The 22,147-nt window shown below is 29.2% G+C and overlaps 2 protein-coding genes across 2 annotated transcripts; both read left to right on the top strand.

The window, feature by feature from the left end:
- The first annotated feature begins 11,857 nt into the window (after window positions 1-11,857).
- Window positions 11,858-14,235, top strand: LOC149056692 (uncharacterized). Its single transcript, XM_089224631.1, has one exon. The coding sequence runs from the start codon at window positions 12,177-12,179 to the stop codon at window positions 13,623-13,625; it is 1,449 nt and encodes a 482-aa protein (XP_089080757.1). The 5' UTR covers window positions 11,858-12,176; the 3' UTR covers window positions 13,626-14,235.
- A 4,842-nt stretch (window positions 14,236-19,077) lies between these two features.
- XRCC1 (DNA repair protein XRCC1) lies at window positions 19,078-21,968 on the top strand. The gene is made up of 9 exons (XM_015520309.2): window positions 19,078-19,503; window positions 19,570-19,761; window positions 19,847-20,402; window positions 20,623-20,857; window positions 20,936-21,055; window positions 21,117-21,233; window positions 21,340-21,585; window positions 21,652-21,712; window positions 21,772-21,968. Exons 1-9 carry the CDS (start codon window positions 19,453-19,455, stop codon window positions 21,841-21,843), a joined length of 1,650 nt encoding a protein of 549 aa, XP_015375795.1. The 5' UTR covers window positions 19,078-19,452; the 3' UTR covers window positions 21,844-21,968.
- Window positions 21,969-22,147: the final 179 nt, after the last annotated feature.

Raw genomic sequence — 22,147 nt, 5'->3', positions numbered from 1 at the left:
AACAATAATAGTTATTATTGTCGTAGTGACGGCGATAACAAAAAGCACCGAAATTATTATTATTATTAATTTTATTTTGAAAAATAACAAATTATATAATTTATAATATAAATTTATTTTGTTGGTGTCTTAGACATATATATATGTCTAGATGACAGGGGTGCCTGAGCACCCATAGGGCCCCTCTGAATCCGCACCTGCGGCGCCGCCCCCCAACCGGGCATGGCAGAAACTTACGGGTGCCCATTCAAAATTCTGCCAAAAACCCACGTGTTAAAACCTTCAGTACCTTCCCCTACAGTTCCCCAGGCTAATCAGTTGTCAAAACCTTAACCCTATAAAAAAAAAAAATTGATTAAGATTTAAGAATGAAAAAAATTAATTTTTTTAGAAAATATTAAATATGCACACAAATATGCGAAAATCAATGAAAATCGACGAAATATGCACTTTTTCTCTAAAATTATTGGAATATGCAGAATATGCATTTTTAATTTTCAATTTTTAAACTCAATACCTATTATTGTATAGCTCGGATTTCTAGATTGGTCTGCTATAATTCGACAGCATACAGAACAATATACAACTCCAAGGCCGTAGCCAAGGGGAGTAGGGTTCAGACCCCCACCCCGAAATTTTTTTTGAAATAATATTAAATAGTTTTTTTTTAATGCCTATATTTGAAACATTACATCATATATATATGATACATATACACGCATACGTGTCACTGTTATTAAAACACATAAATAAATAAAACGGTATATTTTATATATTTATATTGTGTTAGATAAGCGATAACTTATCTTAATGTACTTTCTTAAAACCTAATGTATAGCTCACATAATACCTACAGTATCTAATCTTAATTATTTTGGTAATCGATGGTCAGTAGAGCCGTACTATAACAGATTTTGTTTATGCCATTGTCAGTAATCACGGTGTGCATTAAATCGTACACACGACCAGTGGCGTGCAGATAAGACACAAGTGGGGCCTAGGCCCCACTTGTAAATAAGGTGGGTATGGGTTTTTTTTTATGGCAGACGAAATGGACCAAGATTTTGGAGAAAGATAGATTATCAAATGTTTTTAACGCGTTGTCTCAGTGCAATCTAGATTTTTTTCCGTAAATTTATTATTTATTAAATGTGTTGGGAACTTTGTCCGTATCAACTTCAACACCTGAAAGGACGTTTTCAACTTTAAAACGCCTAAAAACGTTTTTAAGAAACAGAACCGGACAAGAAAGGTTAGTAGGACTAGCCCTCATGAGTGTACATAGGCATATTGAAATTGACACTGAAGAAGTTATCAAAAGATTTTCAAATACTTCAAGGAAAATTAAATTAATATAGGTAGCTGTATTAATTGTAGTACGTTATATATATATATTTTTATTTTTTTGGTATATGTATTGTATATAGTTAAATGCCTTAAATGGTATACTGAAGTGCAATGAATTATAATTATTAATGTAGAAATATAAGATGATGAACGTAGTTACCTACAGAAATTTTTAAAAAAAATATCATTTTCTTAATTTAAATAATATTTTTATAAAAGTCTAGGTCCAAATCCTGAAAAAGAAACAAAAACGATACATTTCTTCAAACAACCTCAAATATTAAAGTTATTATAAGTTAACAACAACAATTTTGACATGTACATAATTATAAGACACAAATTGTGTATGTAACATACCTACCATACTCGTCACTTATTATCGTTTATTATGGTATTGACTTTAGAAAGCCTATGAATGATGTGTGACTATTTTCCTTAAACGCGCACTAGCTGTAACACCAAACATGGGACCAATAATACTCTGATGTACTATAAACCAAGCTCAACGCCGCTGTCCGTAAAGTCTTAGGATCGGCACACCAGCGTGTTACCGCAACTTTTTGTACACAAACATGTTAAAATTACGACGCACAATTTGAGATCCACGATTTAAAGAGTTTCTGCCTGTTATTTATCTATTATTATATTATTATAAAAATGAGCTGCACAGTCGTGCAGTACGTCTCGTGGATTCGTCAATCCACTAGTACATAGTATAGATGAACTATTATACTTTTAGATTTTGATGCATTGGAAATTTCAGGGTCGTTATTAATATAAAGCTTATAAATTTAAATAAATATATTTTTTCCGCAAATAATAAACAATACTCTTAAAATAGTGTTGAGGTCGAGATCTTTGATCAATTGATCAAGTGTCATATTTGCAAACTAAAAATCATAATCTTGGAAGATGGTTTAGGCACTCAGCTTTCGCACTCAAAAGACGGTATTACATATTATTCATATAGGTGGTCGAGAATTTCACGATTTTCAAAAATGTATTTTATAATTTAATATCGTTTTGACATTTATTATTAATTTTATATATAGGTAACTAATATGAGACGCTTAAAAATGAAAATGGCCATGTCAAGATGCATTTCTTAAATTAATTTTTAATTGCAAACAATGTTTCATTATTTGGTATAGGCTCTATAACCTATATGATTTTTCAGTTGATTCTTCCTTTTCAACATTTCTGACAGTAATACAATGTGTCGATACGGTATAAACATTTTTAAAATAATAACACGACGAGACTGACTTTGAAAAAAGAATTTATAATTTAATGATTTATAATTTTATAATTTATAATTTATAATTTTAATACAGTTATATAATTATGCATAAAATATTGTAATCATGTACACAATTTACAATTATCTATTAGTTTACATTCATTTTAGAAATTATTTAAGAAAATAGAAGTTTATAATATATTTGGTCCATGCATGTAGTCTGCTTGTTGTCAGGAATATATAGGTAATGATTGTCAATGGTACCGTACACGAACTGCTGTGGCAATTACTTACCCATGCTATGAAAAAAAACTTCGAGTACACATATTTTTAGATTTTTTGAATACAGTATGAATTACGTTGGTTTACATTTTCAATTCTTATCATAAAAATAATTATCATATACACATATTTTAACTACAAAACAATTTGAATTATCGATGAATACAATACAATATTTAAGTGTATATATTTATATTTTTATTTTTATTTATATTTCACACGTTTCGAATTCATAAAAGTTAAATACGATTATGTTCATATACCAAGTCTTTTCAACTAGCTATAATGTTTATATCCTAATACGAACGTTGCATTTGACAACATTGTTTATACCTAATTAATGTTTTTCAAATCTTTTTTTTCAAAATAATATTAGGTATATAGAACATAATTTATTGAAAAAAATAATTATTTGAAAAACATTAAATAGGCTTGGTATATGAATATATTTAACTTTGATATCTACTGTATTAAATCGTTTCTCCTTTTTGGTTTGAAAAATATACACAAATAAAATTGAATTTATGTCAACAAATAAATTTTCGAAGTCTCAAGACAAACGATCTATTTGCATAAATGAGAGGGTTAACTTACTAATGATAAAATATCTTGCGATGAACCAAGAGTTATTATTATTATTGACCAACGAGAGTCAACCAGACATTTTGGAATCAAAATTGTGATATAAAACAATTCTTTGTTAAATTTGTAAAGTGAAAGAAGTTGAAGTTTCACACATCTCTAATGTCATAAATTACAAAATCATATAATAACAAGATTCATTCTATTTCGCTTATAGCAGGAAGAAAAAATACAAAGTTTCTAAATAAATATAGAATCAAGTCTATTGTTTGCCATGCTAGATATTTAATAATTTCTGTATTGTATATAATATTTTATCATTAGTTAACCCTCTCATTTATGCAAATAGTTCGTTTGTTTAAGCACTTCGAAAATGTATCTATTGATACAAATTCAATTATATTTGTGTATATTTTCAAACCAAAAAGGAGAAATAATTTAATACAGTAGATATCAAAGTTAAATATATTCATATACCAAGCCTATTTAATGTTTTTCAAATAAAAATTTTTTTCAATAAATTATGATCTATATAATATTATTATGAAAAAAAAGATAATATGAAAAACATTAATTAGGTATAAACACTATAGCTAGTAGAAAAGGCTTAGTATATGAACTTATTTAATTTCACACTTAAATATCTTAAGTCCATACTAGTATTGTCTTGGTATCTCATCGGCATTAATTAGATTTTGGTTCGTATTGTGACTGCGCTGATTTATATGGAATCCTTGTATGTGATCGGACGTAAGCACTTGGCTCATTTAACATATCTTTATTTATCTGATTCAGCTGATCTTCGTCAATCTAAAATTTTAAATAACGACACTTTACAACCCCTAATTGCGTGTATAAATGTATTATTTTATTTTGAAATCATCAAAAAGAAATCACTAAATTTATTTACATCGTTATCATTAGGTAACGCAAATAGCTCATATTTTGCTTTATCGCTTTGAACATTTATAAATATTCATATAAGACAAATAAATGAATTATATGTGTTTAACTTACATCGTATTCGTCAAAGTTAAATACAACATTTGACCATGCCTTTTCTACCATAGCGTTTATATCATAATCTTTAGCTTTTTTTGAAAAATTTTTTTCGTCTTCCCAAGCACTAAATAGTTTTAAAGTAGATTGTTTTAAAGTTGTTGTTCCCGAAGGATCTGGACCAAGTAGTTCTTCGAATTCCTAAAAATGTATCCAATATTTATCTTTTACGTTTGTAAAAAATTTTGTCAACCCTCCAGAAAAATTTTATTTTTTCTGTTGAATGCAGTCAAATACATACGAGAGATCTTATATTCAATATTATAGGTTATAGGTAATTTACCAAATATTATAGATTAAGGGACCTAAAATGTTTAGATTAGCTATACATTTTCAAGGGTACATAAATTGTCACATTTATTAACGGAGCTGTTACGTATTCTTATTCATAGTATATTAAATAACTCGAAGAGGGTGGGGTTTGTTTCAGAATTTACTAACGTCCAAAATGTCGGCTTGTCTCTTGTCCACGGGGTGCTTTGCATAATATTCCACATTAGCTAATGTCGGAATGAGATTAGCAGAGTCTCGTAATAGTTGGATTGTGTTCTTCTTCGATTTTATGTGTTCTAAACATTTTTTGATGGACGTTGAATAGTTGTTTTTTCCAGCATGTCCCCAGGTCCCTGTAGATACATACAATTCACACGCAGATGTTCTTCTGGTTCGCTTTCGTAAAATATAAGTACATATTCCAGCCAATCCAACTGCCCCTAACGCAACACTGATTATTATAGATTTAGATAACATATCGTTGTTATATTAAATTAGATTGCAAAAATTCACAGTTTTGAGCTAATATATACGTTTGTAAGAAAATTGTTTATACGTTTAACAAAACTAAATAATCATTGGTCTTTTCCATAAATTAATAAATAAACAGTTTAGTATTGTGTCGTCATGGATAAAAATATATAACTTTTGTTCGATTTAAATTATAGGATATTATTGATATCTCGTTTGGTGGCCTTTAATTTTTTTTTTGAAATTTCACGTTAATATTTTTGCTTTTTCATTCATTCATCACTTCTGAAACATTTGTACAATGTTTGTATTAACTAAATTTTTTAGTAGACACTAAGCATAATTGGCAAGATGTTGTGTACGATTTATGCGTTTTCAAATATTTTTATAGATTTTTTACACCACTCAAATATTATAATAATTAAATTGATTAATTAATATTTTCTATGTCAAATGGAATAAGTAGTCGCATGACATATTACGATAAAAATGCACCGATGTATTTACCCTCAATGTAAAATTTACCCTTATTTTTACTGTTAATTGTTATTCGGATGATTTTTTTTAAAACGTTGATACATTTATAGATAGTTCGTCGTTTCTATTTTACAGGGAATGTCGATGAATGTATGTACTCAAACGTGTAATGTTGCAAAATATTGCGTCAATATACCCAAAATAAATGTTTTAGAGGTGATGAATGAATGAAAAAGCAAAAATATTAACGTGAAATTTCAAAAAAAAATTAAAGGCCACCAAACGAGATATCAATAATATCCTATAATTTAAGTCAAACAAAAGTTACCACATTATGCATGTAGTCTTATCGGAATCAATTGACTAGTTTTCAATTGTCCTTGGTAAAAATAATAACAAAAATGGTGATTATTATTATATATTTTTATCCATGACGACACAATACTAAACTGTTTATTTATTAATTTATGGAAAAGACCAATGATTATTTAGTTTTGTTAAACGTATAAACAATTTTCTTACAAACGTATATATTAGCTCAAAACTGTGAATTTTTGCAATCTAATTTAATATAACAACGATATGTTATCTAAATCTATAATAATCAGTGTTGCGTTAGGGGCAGTTGGATTGGCTGGAATATGTACTTATATTTTACGAAAGCGAACCAGAAGAACATCTGCGTGTGAATTGTATGTATCTACAGGGACCTGGGGACATGCTGGAAAAAACAACTATTCAACGTCCATCAAAAAATGTTTAGAACACATAAAATCGAAGAAGAACACAATCCAACTATTACGAGACTCTGCTAATCTCATTCCGACATTAGCTAATGTGGAATATTATGCAAAGCACCCCGTGGACAAGAGACAAGCCGACATTTTGGACGTTAGTAAATTCTGAAACAAACCCCACCCTCTTCGAGTTATTTAATATACTATGAATAAGAATACGTAACAGCTCCGTTAATAAATGTGACAATTTATGTACCCTTGAAAATGTATAGCTAATCTAAACATTTTAGGTCCCTTAATCTATAATATTTGGTAAATTACCTATAACCTATAATATTGAATATAAGATCTCTCGTATGTATTTGACTGCATTCAACAGAAAAAATAAAATTTTTCTGGAGGGTTGACAAAATTTTTTACAAACGTAAAAGATAAATATTGGATACATTTTTAGGAATTCGAAGAACTACTTGGTCCAGATCCTTCGGGAACAACAACTTTAAAACAATCTACTTTAAAACTATTTAGTGCTTGGGAAGACGAAAAAAATTTTTCAAAAAAAGCTAAAGATTATGATATAAACGCTATGGTAGAAAAGGCATGGTCAAATGTTGTATTTAACTTTGACGAATACGATGTAAGTTAAACACATATAATTCATTTATTTGTCTTATATGAATATTTATAAATGTTCAAAGCGATAAAGCAAAATATGAGCTATTTGCGTTACCTAATGATAACGATGTAAATAAATTTAGTGATTTCTTTTTGATGATTTCAAAATAAAATAATACATTTATACACGCAATTAGGGGTTGTAAAGTGTCGTTATTTAAAATTTTAGATTGACGAAGATCAGCTGAATCAGATAAATAAAGATATGTTAAATGAGCCAAGTGCTTACGTCCGATCACATACAAGGATTCCATATAAATCAGCGCAGTCACAATACGAACCAAAATCTAATTAATGCCGATGAGATACCAAGACAATACTAGTATGGACTTAAGATATTTAAGTGTGAAATTAAATAAGTTCATATACTAAGCCTTTTCTACTAGCTATAGTGTTTATACCTAATTAATGTTTTTCATATTATCTTTTTTTTCATAATAATATTATATAGATCATAATTTATTGAAAAAAATTTTTATTTGAAAAACATTAAATAGGCTTGGTATATGAATATATTTAACTTTGATATCTACTGTATTAAATTATTTCTCCTTTTTGGTTTGAAAATATACACAAATATAATTGAATTTGTATCAATAGATACATTTTCGAAGTGCTTAAACAAACGAACTATTTGCATAAATGAGAGGGTTAACTAATGATAAAATATTATATACAATACAGAAATTATTAAATATCTAGCATGGCAAACAATAGACTTGATTCTATATTTATTTAGAAACTTTGTATTTTTTCTTCCTGCTATAAGCGAAATAGAATGAATCTTGTTATTATATGATTTTGTAATTTATGACATTAGAGATGTGTGAAACTTCAACTTCTTTCACTTTACAAATTTAACAAAGAATTGTTTTATATCACAATTTTGATTCCAAAATGTCTGGTTGACTCTCGTTGGTCAATAATAATAATAACTCTTGGTTCATCGCAAGATATTTTATCATTAGTAAGTTAACCCTCTCATTTATGCAAATAGATCGTTTGTCTTGAGACTTCGAAAATTTATTTGTTGACATAAATTCAATTTTATTTGTGTATATTTTTCAAACCAAAAAGGAGAAACGATTTAATACAGTAGATATCAAAGTTAAATATATTCATATACCAAGCCTATTTAATGTTTTTCAAATAATTATTTTTTTCAATAAATTATGTTCTATATACCTAATATTATTTTGAAAAAAAAGATTTGAAAAACATTAATTAGGTATAAACAATGTTGTCAAATGCAACGTTCGTATTAGGATATAAACATTATAGCTAGTTGAAAAGACTTGGTATATGAACATAATCGTATTTAACTTTTATGAATTCGAAACGTGTGAAATATAAATAAAAATAAAAATATAAATATATACACTTAAATATTGTATTGTATTCATCGATAATTCAAATTGTTTTGTAGTTAAAATATGTGTATATGATAATTATTTTTATGATAAGAATTGAAAATGTAAACCAACGTAATTCATACTGTATTCAAAAAATCTAAAAATATGTGTACTCGAAGTTTTTTTTCATAGCATGGGTAGGTAATTGCCACAGCAGTTCGTGTACGGTACCATTGACAATCATTACCTATATATTCCTGACAACAAGCAGACTACATGCATGGACCAAATATATTATAAACTTCTATTTTCTTAAATAATTTCTAAAATGAATGTAAACTAATAGATAATTGTAAATTGTGTACATGATTACAATATTTTATGCATAATTATATAACTGTATTAAAATTATAAATTATAAATTATAAAATTATAAATCATTAAATTATAAATTCTTTTTTCAAAGTCAGTCTCGTCGTGTTATTATTTTAAAAATGTTTATACCGTATCGACACATTGTATTACTGTCAGAAATGTTGAAAAGGAAGAATCAACTGAAAAATCATATAGGTTATAGAGCCTATACCAAATAATGAAACATTGTTTGCAATTAAAAATTAATTTAAGAAATGCATCTTGACATGGCCATTTTCATTTTTAAGCGTCTCATATTAGTTACCTATATATAAAATTAATAATAAATGTCAAAACGATATTAAATTATAAAATACATTTTTGAAAATCGTGAAATTCTCGACCACCTATATGAATAATATGTAATACCGTCTTTTGAGTGCGAAAGCTGAGTGCCTAAACCATCTTCCAAGATTATGATTTTTAGTTTGCAAATATGACACTTGATCAATTGATCAAAGATCTCGACCTCAACACTATTTTAAGAGTATTGTTTATTATTTGTGGAAAAAATATATTTATTTAAATTTATAAGCTTTATATTAATAACGACCCTGAAATTTCCAATGCATCAAAATCTAAAAGTATAATAGTTCATCTATACTACTAGTGGATTGACGAATCCACGAGACGTACTGCACGACTGTGCAGCTCATTTTTATAATAATATAATAATAGATAAATAACAGGCAGAAACTCTTTAAATCGTGGATCTCAAATTGTGCGTCACAATTTTAACATGTTTGTGTACAAAAAGTTGCAGTAACGCGCTTGTGTGCTGATGCTAAGACCTTACGGACTGCAACGTTTAGCCTAGTTTTTAGTACATCAGAGTATGGGTCACAATTTTTGTGTAACAGCTTACATGTACCTAATGAAAATTGACACACAGCTCAATAGCGTAATGAGAGACACATATCTATTCGAACACTGTACTCATGTTCATGAAAACTCTTTTTTTTAGCCAAAACGTCTATGATGGGCTGTTTGAATCTATACATCAATGTCACAATATACACTTGCAGATTCATTACATATTACAAGTTATAAAATGTAAATTTTTATGGCTGATATACCTTATAGAGTTTCTTATTCGTGTTCTTCCAGAAATCAATCTCAATTTTATATACCAACACACAAGACCTTCAATCAGCAAAACCATGCTCTGCATCACTAACTCAGATCTAAAATGATATCTGAAAAATGTTCCGATGAATAACATATACAGTTTAAAATGGGGAGGAGTACAAATATGAAAAACATTAGGTTGTACCTATCTCTAAAAGACACGCCGAAAAAAGTAAAAATTAAGAATTTAAAAAAATACGGTCTTTAAATATACGTATTTAAAAATTCCAAAAATCAAATCCTACATAACTGCATTATTTTGTAGAAAAAAAGGAGGGTGAGTATGCTTGGTAAATCACCCTGTACGTTGTACATACTACCTTGTACGTATATATATACGTGTTAAAACGATATATCATAGTTGTATATATATTTCTTTTTATTAGAAAATTTAAACATTATTAATTTTTAATAAATGAGTTTATATACGCATATATTATAATATTACACAATAATTTCAACGAAACTGTCTCGACTTCCGTCATCCTTATACAATGTAATACGAGTCTGCCGAGAAAAATTATTTATTTATAATATGTTGCGCCCAATGTGCTGGCATCATAATGTACGAATAAAAAATATAATTTCTATTACAAGTGACGTATTTTAATTTCAAGAGCGTTTTTTAGTAACGAGATATACCGCGGCCGATAATCGCTGTTTTTTAGACTTTCATATTATTATAGCTGTTTATCGGTCGGTCCATCTCGCTCTGGAGATAGGTAAAAAAAACCCCGAACGCGTTTACCAAAAGTTGATTGACTTGAACTAAATCGCATGATGATAATGATAATAATAATAAAAATAATAATAATATATTCGAAATTTATTTTCGTACCTATTTAAATTATTCAAAAAAAAAAACGAGCTGTTCTTCGTTCTTATATAATATTAATTCTCCCTTTGTCAACCATCGAATTCTAGCGCGATATATATATATACCTACCTACTTAGTACTAATACCAATCTTATATTATATTATAATATTTTAATATTATTTATTATTATTATATGTATACGCTCTCGTATGGCGCCCACGCGTCTCGAAAATACGATTGCGGAGTGTTGTCGGCGCGATAATAAATTTTAACAGCAATAACGTTTCGACATCCAGAGCGCATATTATTATTATTATCATAATATTCATAACATATTAATAACCTATACACAATATTATTATTATCATACTTAAAATTCCCATGATGTCGTCTTCGTATATTATATAGGTACCTATCCATATAATAATATTATTAATATTATTTTAATGTTTAAACGATGATCTTCATCGCGAGCTAAACCGTTACCTAAACACCTACAAAAATAATATATTGTAAGATATTATGTGCTATGCGCGTGAACTCGACGATATTCGTATACCACGCGCGCGCGCGTGTGTGTGTGTGTGTGTGTGTGTGTGTGCGTGTGTTTGTAAGTTACTAGTTTTTCCCTCGCGTTGCTGACAAGCGGAAAAACATACGAAAATAATGCGCACACGGTCTCACAAATGCGAACGTATATTATGTATATTATGTATATTTTAATACGTATTATGTATATCGACTTCCATGTACATAATGATTTGTATAACCCTATCTTATCATATTTATATACCTATATAGGTATATCCGTGATTTATAAATTATACCTATGTACTGCGTACACGCTGTACATAGGTATATCCGTGATTTATAAATTATACCTATGTACTGCGTACACGCTGTACGACATATCGATGATTAACCGCGAGACTATGAATGAGTTAGGTACCTATATATCGATGTATGTAAAAAAAATCGATCTCCTTTTTATATCTATTAACTTCGTGTATCAGTCGCGATAAGTCAACCATCGAAGCAAGTCGTTCGTTAATTGTCGCTCCGTATCAACGTTTTGCTATCGCCTTTTGTATAATGCCGGCGTCGTCTTCGGGCGGCGACGACAATCGTCCGCACGAGCAGTTCGGTCGGTAGAATAGGAAGAGCACCAAGGGCATCGAATGCTTCCAGACCACACAACACGGATCAGGAATGGACCATCAAGACAAGTAGAAAAGCATCTCAATCTAAGAAGGTATCAACTCCAACTAGCCCTATATCTCCCACTCTACAGCAGATTAAAAATAATCCACCAGTATTAAATATGCCCAACAATACATTCGATTACGACATTTCGTTATCTCATTCTACTAACGCCACGGCCTATAATAATATGAATATAGATATAGATTTATCGCATTCTACAACCGATCACGCTAATGTTCCCGTTTCCGTAAATACAACACACACCGAAGATATTTCAAACACTAATATAAATTACGATTCCAACGATATACAGTCCTTACGTAATTCCGAACAACTTAATAAATTTTTCTCCGCGGATTACAACGGTCCGTTCATTACCATTGCGGAACATTCAGATATCAACCTAAAAATTGATCACTGGCACCCGTTAAAATATGCAAAATTTTTTTCCACCAATTTCATTGGCATCAACAACATCAAACCAATTGGTCATAAAAAAATCAAAATCACCTTCAATACTAAAGTGTCAGCCAACAACTTTCTCACCTCCACTCTACTCGCAAACATTGGATTTACAGCATACATTCCATCTACGCTTATCTACTCTTTCGGTATTATCAGAGTCGATATTTCCCTAACCGAAGAAGATTTCTGGGAAGGACTTGATAACACAGTCCGCGCTATTGCCTTCAAACGCATTTCAATCAAAAAGGATAATGTCCTAACTCCTACTCGTGTCGTGGAAATAAAATTTTTATCCCCCAAAATCCCAGATGCCGTATCGATTTACAACGTCTTTTTCAAAATTTCTCCTAGCGTCCGTTCTCCCATACAGTGCAATAACTGTTTGCGATTTGGCCACACGGCTAAATTCTGTCGCAGTAAATCCAAATGCAGCCACTGTGGCTTAAATGACCATTCATTAACTACTTGCCCTTCAATCAACGCAACAGATCCAGTCTACATCTTCTGTAAACTTCCCCACCTCTCCACTGACCGGAATTGCCAAGAGTGGTCATTCCAAAGGGATGTTAAGAAAATTATGGCTACAGAAAACTTACCCTTCCGCGAAGCAGTCTCTCTCAAGAAAAATAATTACTCCTCAAGTGCATTTAGTTATTCAAATATTGTTAATAAACAGTCTGTGTTAAATCCTTCTCATCTGCAAGTTCCGGATACCTCCACTAACTCTTTTCCCCCGTTAACCTCTCAATCACATTATCACCATACACCACATAGGAAGTATAACAATCATTCTTCTCACTCTAAACAAAAACAATTTTATGTTCCCAACCAATCTAATTTTTCCCTACCAAATGGGCACTTTATAGATTATGCTAGTAAAAATCGGTCCCAGGATCCCAAACCTTCTCAAGCTGATCTAACTTGGGTCAATGCCTTCTGCATCAAACTCTCCGAATCCTTATCCAACTCCCCTAGTCTCTCTCCCTTATCTCCCTCTTCCCTTCAAAACTTAATTGAATCATCCCTTATGTCTTGTCTCTCGATTCCAAACATCTCCGTTACTCCTTCTAATGGTCAATATTCTACAATGGAATGTTCGTAAATGTGGCGCAACCAATGGAACAATCTAGCCCCCAATTATGCCTCTTGGTACAAAAATATCTCACCATCTATCCCCTCTCATCCTTGGTTTCACAACCTCAAATTAAATCGTAAAATAATTACCTCTTTTTCACGTCTAAGATTTAGACACACCTTACTACCTTCTCACTTTTATAAACTTTCTCTCAATGACTCTCCTTTATGTATGTTCCACGTTCACGATCCCATGATTTGTGATATCTCACACATACTTTTTCACTGTCCCTCTCTGGTTCCCCAACGCAATACCCTCTTCACCCTAATTCACTCCTTTAATATCAAACTCGACACTCAATCCATTCTCTCTTCACCAAATGTACCAATTATTACCTCACTTTTATCCTTCTTCAACCAGACTGGTTTAAAAATTTAATTTATCTGTAATATTATTTTTGTTGTTAATCTTGCTTTCATATGTAATATTTATAATCATAATTGTCGAAGCTAATTGTTTACAAAGTTTCTTTTAATAAAAAAAAAAAAAAAAATTCGTGTATGACTCAACCAAAAACATGATTATCACATGACGTGCGAAATGAGATAAATAAATAAAACAGTTGCATTTTCATCTATATGCAGAGAGTTTTAAATATATTAGCTTAAAGTAAAATTCACAGCTACGCCGTGTCGTGCAGCTTAAGTACGGTAACTATGGTTAAGACTACTTACCATAAAGGTTTACAAGTTGAACTGCTGTAAATTGTTAGTATATACTCGGTCCAACTTGGTTATTACACGACACCAAAAAAGTGACGTTTAATGAGAATGCAAATTGATTGAAACAACTAACAGGATACACTCCATAGCTGTTAACCCGGCTTAACACTTTCAGTAAAATTTTACATACTCAACCGCGTAATCGATTTCATTTAAAAAAAAAAAATGTATGTTAGTTGCTTTAAATTTTATACAATGGACATCAATTATATAGTTAGTACATATATTTTATACATAACTAATAAACATAAATTTATTATATGAGTCTAAAATATAAGCAGCACAATTGGTATACTGACATAATAAAATGCTACAATTTTTTTTAGGCGCAAATTGGTCCATGCCTTTTTTCGTAATCTGCAGTGTGTACATTGTTTTTGATATTATAACATTAGATTTGTAACATCAAGTAAAAAGCGAAAAAAGTGCATTTAGAATATCTTCAAATTTGTCACTAAATACGTTCAACGATACCAGCTATTACTATCCAAAATATTAACGGTGCATATTCAATAGTCCCTATAAAAAGCGGAGTAAAGTAGGTACCTATAATAGATGAGTCATAGAGATCATTTGAAGGTGAAAGTATCGTATTGAATTCGGAATGATCTACACGTACGTTTAATCATACCGAAACATTAAAATACCTTATATAGATATTTATTTTGAATTGCTAACATAATAATATAAATATATAATAATAATATGCTATTGGAATTGAAAAGTAATTTATAGTCAAACTATCGCGGTGCGCATTGCAGTTACCACGAGATTAAGTATACGCTATCATTGTATTTACCAGTGTACAGTGGCGGCGTGATAGGGTGTTTCATGAGGCAATTGCCTCACGACCGATTAGGTGGTGGTACCTCCTTGAATGGATATTAAAATACACATATGGTCAAGTGGTCAACTAATACTATTTATACTAATTATATAATAATTATGATGATTTGTACCTCACGGTTACTGGAAAGTGGAAATACACTATGTGTAGTGTGTACTATAACGTGGTATCGTGGTAACTGCACGAAACCGGAAACACTATAAAGTTGTATCGTTATTATTTTATTAATATATTATAAAATATAAGTTATGAAGCGTCTGTGTGATAATATTTAGGTGGTGGTGGTCGAGCATATATACTTGCCTCATGAAATAAAATAGTTCACGCCGCCACTGGACACAATATGTCCAAAAATTTACATATTTATTTTGTATATTATAATTAACAATTTTTTTTTCTCTTTCTTTCTAATTATATAAATTAATCCAACGCTAATGGCCCATAGTTGTCGAAGCGGAAATTCTTTGTAAATTTCAAGACCAATAAAAAAAAATAAAAAAATAAATATTTTTATAATTTCATATTAAATTAATACTGTAGCATTGTAGTACGTTATATATATTTATTTAAATTGTATACTGAAGTATAATGAATTATAATTATTAATGAAGAAATATATATATTTATCTTATAAGATAATCTACGTAGTTACCAAATTTAAAAAAAAATGTCATGTTCTTAATTTAAATAATATTTTTATAATTTCATATTTTATTACATAATATAAAATTTATACTCTAACCCCCCCCCCCCCCCGAAATATTTTTCTGGCTACGGCCTTGAACCACTTCTATTATAATTTCGGAACCCTATTCATGAGTATACGATTTATTTATACTTATTTTAAGCATATTTATTTATTTATTTATTTTTTTTTTTGGTGCGGGGAATTAATATGAAAACTTGCTGTTTGGAATAAAAGTACGCTTGAAATATAAATAATAATTGTTGAATTTTACTCGGCATCATAAGGGTGTATGGTGTACAGTGGCGTAGTTACGGGGGGGGTGTAAGGGGTTTCCACCCCCCAACCACCCAAAAAAAAACTTTTTATATTAGTATTTTATCTTCTGTGATAATGATTATTTTTAAAGTAATCTTCTTTTTGCATTTTTCGATGATGGAATTAATACCAATTTGAAACAAAATAAAAATGACGTTCAGTTTAACTAATAACTTGTAACTTGTGTCATAAATATATTTTAACCCCCCCCCCTCCCCAGAAAAAAATCGTATCTACGTCGGTGATGGTGTATACCGTTTATTATTTACATAAATTATTAATATTATTAATATTCTATGAGTGGGATACGGTGTACAAATAATGAGTAAAAAATAGTTTGACAATCGCCGAGCTGATATATATAGTTGCTTCGCGTATTTTATGTATTGCGTGCTTCGGTATTTAAGACGCTCGTTCGTTTCGAAATATTTATATTAATATATTTGCAACGAAAAAATATAAAAAAAAAAACTTACAAAAACATTGATTCTCCAAGTGAAACTTCTGTTTGAGCGGTTAAGAACGCTAAACCCATCATCTTCGCCGCTTTGAAAATTTATTGATGTTAGTATACCCATTACCCACTGCAGAATACTGATTTTTATGAAATTATTCATTTACCCGAACATATAATATATTAAATTGGCTGTGCCACAGATTTATACTTTTTTAGGTATATTATTTAAATATTTATAGAGGTTTTAAAAATTTACCGCGTTCATCGATGACATAGCAATACCATGGTTACTATACTATTTTGTCGTATCTTATCAGAAATTTAAAATTTTTAAGATGACGTAATACCACTGATACCCGCATATTGTTTATTTTTGTAAGTAAAATGTATTAAAATAGTAAAATAATGATATATAATTTATTTAGTTAACGCCAAAAATGCAAAAATAATATAATTTAGTACAAATAAAATAAATAGGTAATAGTAAATAATAATCAAATGTTCTACAATTTATTTTAAAACCGCCAAAAATGCAAAAATTATTTAGTAAAAATAAAATAAATAATAGTAAATAATAATCAAATGTTCTACAATTTATTTTAAAAACGCCAAAAATGCAAAAATTATTTAGTAAAATAAAATAAATAATAGTAAATAATAATTAAAATGTAATAATGATATTAATTGATTTATTTTTCAGAATAGTGCTTAGATGCCAATTTTATATATTTAAATCTATCAATTTTTTTATTTAAATAGTCTTCAAAAATTGTTTCTACATATTTTTTTTTTTTCATAATTTTTATTTTTAATTATTTTAGTATTATCGAGCCCTCTTATTATTATATATGTATCAGTTTGAATTTTTAAATTTAATACATGCGAAAACATAAATATATTAGGATGTGCTTTATTGAATTGGGTATTAAGTTTCGAATGAAACGATTCGCAACTATTTGTTGTTCGTTCGGAAGAAATTGAAGAAGATGCCCACATTTTCGGATTAAATTTTGATGTTTCATCAATATAATTATCACATATATAATCGCAGAATTTTTTTAACCTTGGGTCATCAGGAACGACTGACATAAAATCTTCAATAAAGCTTTCACTTACTTCTTCTGCATTTAATAATGGCAAACCGAATATCCATTTCAACCACTGTCAAACACGCGAACAAGACTACAACTGTCACTAAATGTTGATCATTTGGACACAAAACATATTGTACAATATTTACTTTTATTTCTAATAATACCGATGTACCTACGTGTAATAAAATATGTCTCTTTTCGATACAATTTTATAGATTATATTGATTAAGATAAAACCGACACGATAATATGCGATAGCTATACGTATATTATTATAGAATATGTTAGGGGAGATTAAGACGTTTAGTATAGTTGGAGAATTCAAAATTCAAGTTATATATTTAGGTAATGCTCTAAGACTACGAGTGTTTTTACGAGTGAATTGAAAATTAATTGTATATTAATATAAGCCTTTTATATTTTGTTTTCATTAAAATAAATAATTTACAAATATTAACCGGCGGAATCAATAAAAAGAAAACTTCGGCGGAGTCGATAGCCGGCGGAATCAATAGATTTTTCACAGGTAAAAATGTCATTTCGGCGCAATCGATATACGCCCCTTAAATGCACTCAACTGTCATGTTTGTAGATATTATTTAAAAAAAAGTTTAAAATACCTACCCTCAAAAAAAACATTTGCCGCCATAAAAATATGGGCCAATCAGAACCACACTACTCTTAACTTTAATTGGCTTAAAAATCATGTGGCCCCACTTACATTTTCCCTCCAAAATCTTAACTATTTATCAACAATGTAATCAGTTGAATTATCAAATTATTACTATTATTCCGTTGTACGTTGTATTGTCGCGTCAATTGTGGCACGGAACTTCTAAGTTATATGGTATTACATTGACAAACAACAGTATTTAATTTATTGAAATCAATCAATTTTTACACAGTGGTGGTTTACTTATATTCTAACATAAGTTTAACATGTAGAAAAAAACAGTTCATTTCCTTTTTATATTTAAAAAATATAATTTAAGATTTTTTTTAGCGGCTCATAAACCATTAAAATAATTTTTAAATTTTCTCAACATTTCTGGGGGAGAGGCTACAGCTCCTTCAGTTCCCACTGGCCACACCACTGATTGATTTTATAGAGTATAGAACTATCTATAGACTATAGACTTTATAGCAGCGGTTCCCAACCTCGGGTCACGACCCAAATTAGGGTCGCAGAGGTTTTCATGGTGGGTCGCGAAAGCTTTTCTTACATTTACATATTATAATAATTTATTATATTATAATTTCAATTTCGGAAAAAAAAATGATGTTCTTTTTTTAGGTCGCCAAAAGTTAAATTTAAAATTTTAGGGTCGCACTCATAAAAGGTTGGGAACCACTTCTTTATTGAGATTTCTTGCTCGTATTGTTTTTTGTCGTGCTTGGGAACCCCTATATTGCATTATCAATTATACCACCACACTACCAGTTGTAACTGAAGACTGTTATTAAAAAAATAAAAACTGATTCAGACGATCAAGTTAGTACTTTAGTAGTTGCCAGACGCCTGTAAAGTAATAACTTGAGATTTTAGAAGCCGGACATGCGTGGTTTTAAGTTTTTTTAAATTGTTATGCTCAATATTTTACCCGTATTTCTTTCTTTTACTAATTACTACACTTTATAACCAGTTACTGTTTTTCAAGAACAATAAATATTATGGCGCCAATTCAGGTGGATCGTATTATAAGCGTAAGCAGTGAAGACCAGGTAAATATTTCTTCACTCTTAATAATATTTTTTTTGATGATTTTGATGATTAATTATAACAAATAGGCACACAAGGCAGAAAATATTCTTAATGTCTCAGATTCACATCAAACTTGGCGTTGTAAATCAGGTGAAAATCAAGCTACAGTTATTCTTCAATTTTTAAAACCGTCAGTCATTAGTTCCATTGATGTTGGAAATGATAATTCTGCTTTTGTAGAAATATTTGTAGGAAAATCTACGTCTGACGAATTTCAAGTAAACATTGCATAAACAATATTGTTTGTATAATAATAATAAATGTATCCAATTTATCATTTATTCTATAAACTTTAAATTGTAGGTGCTATTGGTTACTTCTTCTTTGATGACATTGCATGAATGTAAAAATGGATTAAATGTAAACAAAGTCCGCTTCTTTGACACCGACCATCTATCTTTGGCATCTAAGGAATCATGGGATAGAGTAAAAATTGTGTGTACACAACCGTACATTAAACAGAGCAAATATGGTTTATCATTTGTAACATTTCATTCTAAAGATATACCACAAAAAGAACCAATCCAATCACAGTCTATTCAGTTAGGATCATTTACATTAAGAAACGATGATGAGTCTGATGATATTTTATCTGCTGGTCGATTATTTTCTAAGCGTAATGAACATGAAAATGTTGTGAGGATGCCAGAATCACCAGTTAGTCGTCTACTTGCAATACATAAAAAAAACTTGGAAACAGGAAAAAATAAAGATACAAATTCTACAAATATTAATACTCAAACCCCTATTGTGAATCAAGCGATCTTCAAACCTTCAAAAGATTCTGTAAAACCTAAAAACATTGATTTAAATGTAAAAAAAAATGACATAAATACAATGGCGGCTGTTAAAAACACAGGTAGAGTATTACCCTAGTAAAGTTTAATGTAATAAATCTAAAGATAAGACCCAAGTTAATAACTTGATTTTAATTTTATTATAAATATAATACAACATATTATTATACCACAATTCTGTATTTCTGTCACTAACTTGAGGTTATTTCAAGGTATTTTTTATAACTATCTCAATAATCATATAACTAGCTTAATATAATATAAAAAATAATTTTTTTAAAGCGGCTAAAAAGAAAGATTCAATTCCATCGTCATCAAACTTGCAACCATCCAGAAAAAAAATTAAATTAATAAAAAATCCATTACCAGCAACAAAACTGTTTAATCAATTATTGAACGATGTTGTATTTGTAATGAGTGGTTATGAAAATCCATATCGTAGTAACATACGTTCTAAAGCTTTAGAAATGGGTGCCAAATACAAACACAATTGGGATCCGTCTTGCACGCATCTAATGTTAGTAATACAAATTAAATTTTTTTTAAACCACATAACTAATTCTTTACTATTTATACATGTTAATATATTTTATAGATGTGCTTTTATAAATACTCCAAAGTATAATGAATGCAAAAGACAAGGAACCTATCGTATAGTAACAAGTGATTGGATTGATAAATGTCATTCAATTAGATGCAGATTTCCTTGGAGGAGGTAGTGTTAACAATTAAATATATTCCCCAAATGAATAATAAGACTATAATTTATATTTTAGGTATGCTTTGGATAAAATGGAACAAAATCAACCTGAAAGTGAAGATGAAATATGTGCACTTACTGATTCTGTTGAAACTGATGATACTGATGATGAATGGAATAGTGTTTCTGCAAAGTACTGCATTTAAACATTTTCAAACAAAATTTTTATTATTTGAAAATTTTAGCAGTTGTATACAGTTTTAATTATTTAACCTATTTAATTTTTTGTTATACAAAAGGCAAGTACCCTCAACATCTCAAACTAATAGTTCTGAAAATCAGCAAAATACAACAAAATCACTATATGATTTAGATACTGACATTGATTCAGATTTAGATATTCCTAAGGATTTATTAGCTGATGAAAGCATTTTACCTTTGCCATATATAGATGATATATTTCGCGATCGTTCATTTTATTTATCTACCAATTTAAAACCTTTGATAAGACAAGAATGTAATCGCTACATTATAGCACTTGAAGGGTACATAACTTATACATATTTTTTTATTCGTGTTTGTGATTATTAATGTATTTATTTTTTATGTAGAAAATTTAGTGAAAAAGATAAATGTGATTATATTGTTTCAACTGATGCAAATCATTTACAGGTAAGACATTTTAATGTTAAAACTTTTTTTTAATATTATTTAAAATATAATTTTTTCAGTTTAAGAATGCTGTTACTCCACAGTGGATTTGGGATTGTTATGATGCCAGAAAAATACTACCTTTAACTTAAAACTTTGTATTTTTATTGCTAAAAAAATATGTAATCTATACTTTAAAGGTGTTATATAATATTTATGTTTGTATTTAATGGAAATGGACAATGGTTATACAAGTATACAACTATTACTAATCATACCTAATGTTGTATATTATGTTTATTATTTAAAAGTGTTGTTGAGTACTAATTAATAAATTTTTTTTCATTAAGAACTAAAAATATTTAACTGTTATTCTTAGAAATAAGATAGAAATATTTCATAAGTGATAACTTGTAGTTTTTCAGTCACCAATATTTTAACTTTATCATAACATGT

The sequence above is a fragment of the Diuraphis noxia genome, unplaced genomic scaffold (genome assembly GCF_037042655.1).
Source record: "Diuraphis noxia isolate RWA-SAM2 unplaced genomic scaffold, SU_Dnox_SAM2 contig0003, whole genome shotgun sequence".
NCBI lineage: Eukaryota > Metazoa > Arthropoda > Insecta > Hemiptera > Aphididae > Diuraphis > Diuraphis noxia.
Note: the sequence above shows the minus strand (reverse complement) of the source record. Positions and strands in the feature narration are given on the sequence as shown.

What these genes read in the sequence shown, in the direction of transcription:
- LOC149056692 (XM_089224631.1), top strand. Translation starts at nt 12,177, where the DNA reads ATGCCCAACAATACATTCGATTACGACATTTCGTTATCTCATTCTACT.
- XRCC1 (XM_015520309.2), top strand. Translation starts at nt 19,453, where the DNA reads ATGGCGCCAATTCAGGTGGATCGTATTATAAGCGTAAGCAGTGAAGAC. An exon ending in TACATTATAGCACTTGAAGG is followed by an intron (nt 21,586 to 21,651) that starts GTACATAACTTA and finishes TTTTTTATGTAG; the next exon opens with AAAATTTAGTGAAAAAGATA. An exon ending in CTGATGCAAATCATTTACAG is followed by an intron (nt 21,713 to 21,771) that starts GTAAGACATTTT and finishes TAATTTTTTCAG; the next exon opens with TTTAAGAATGCTGTTACTCC.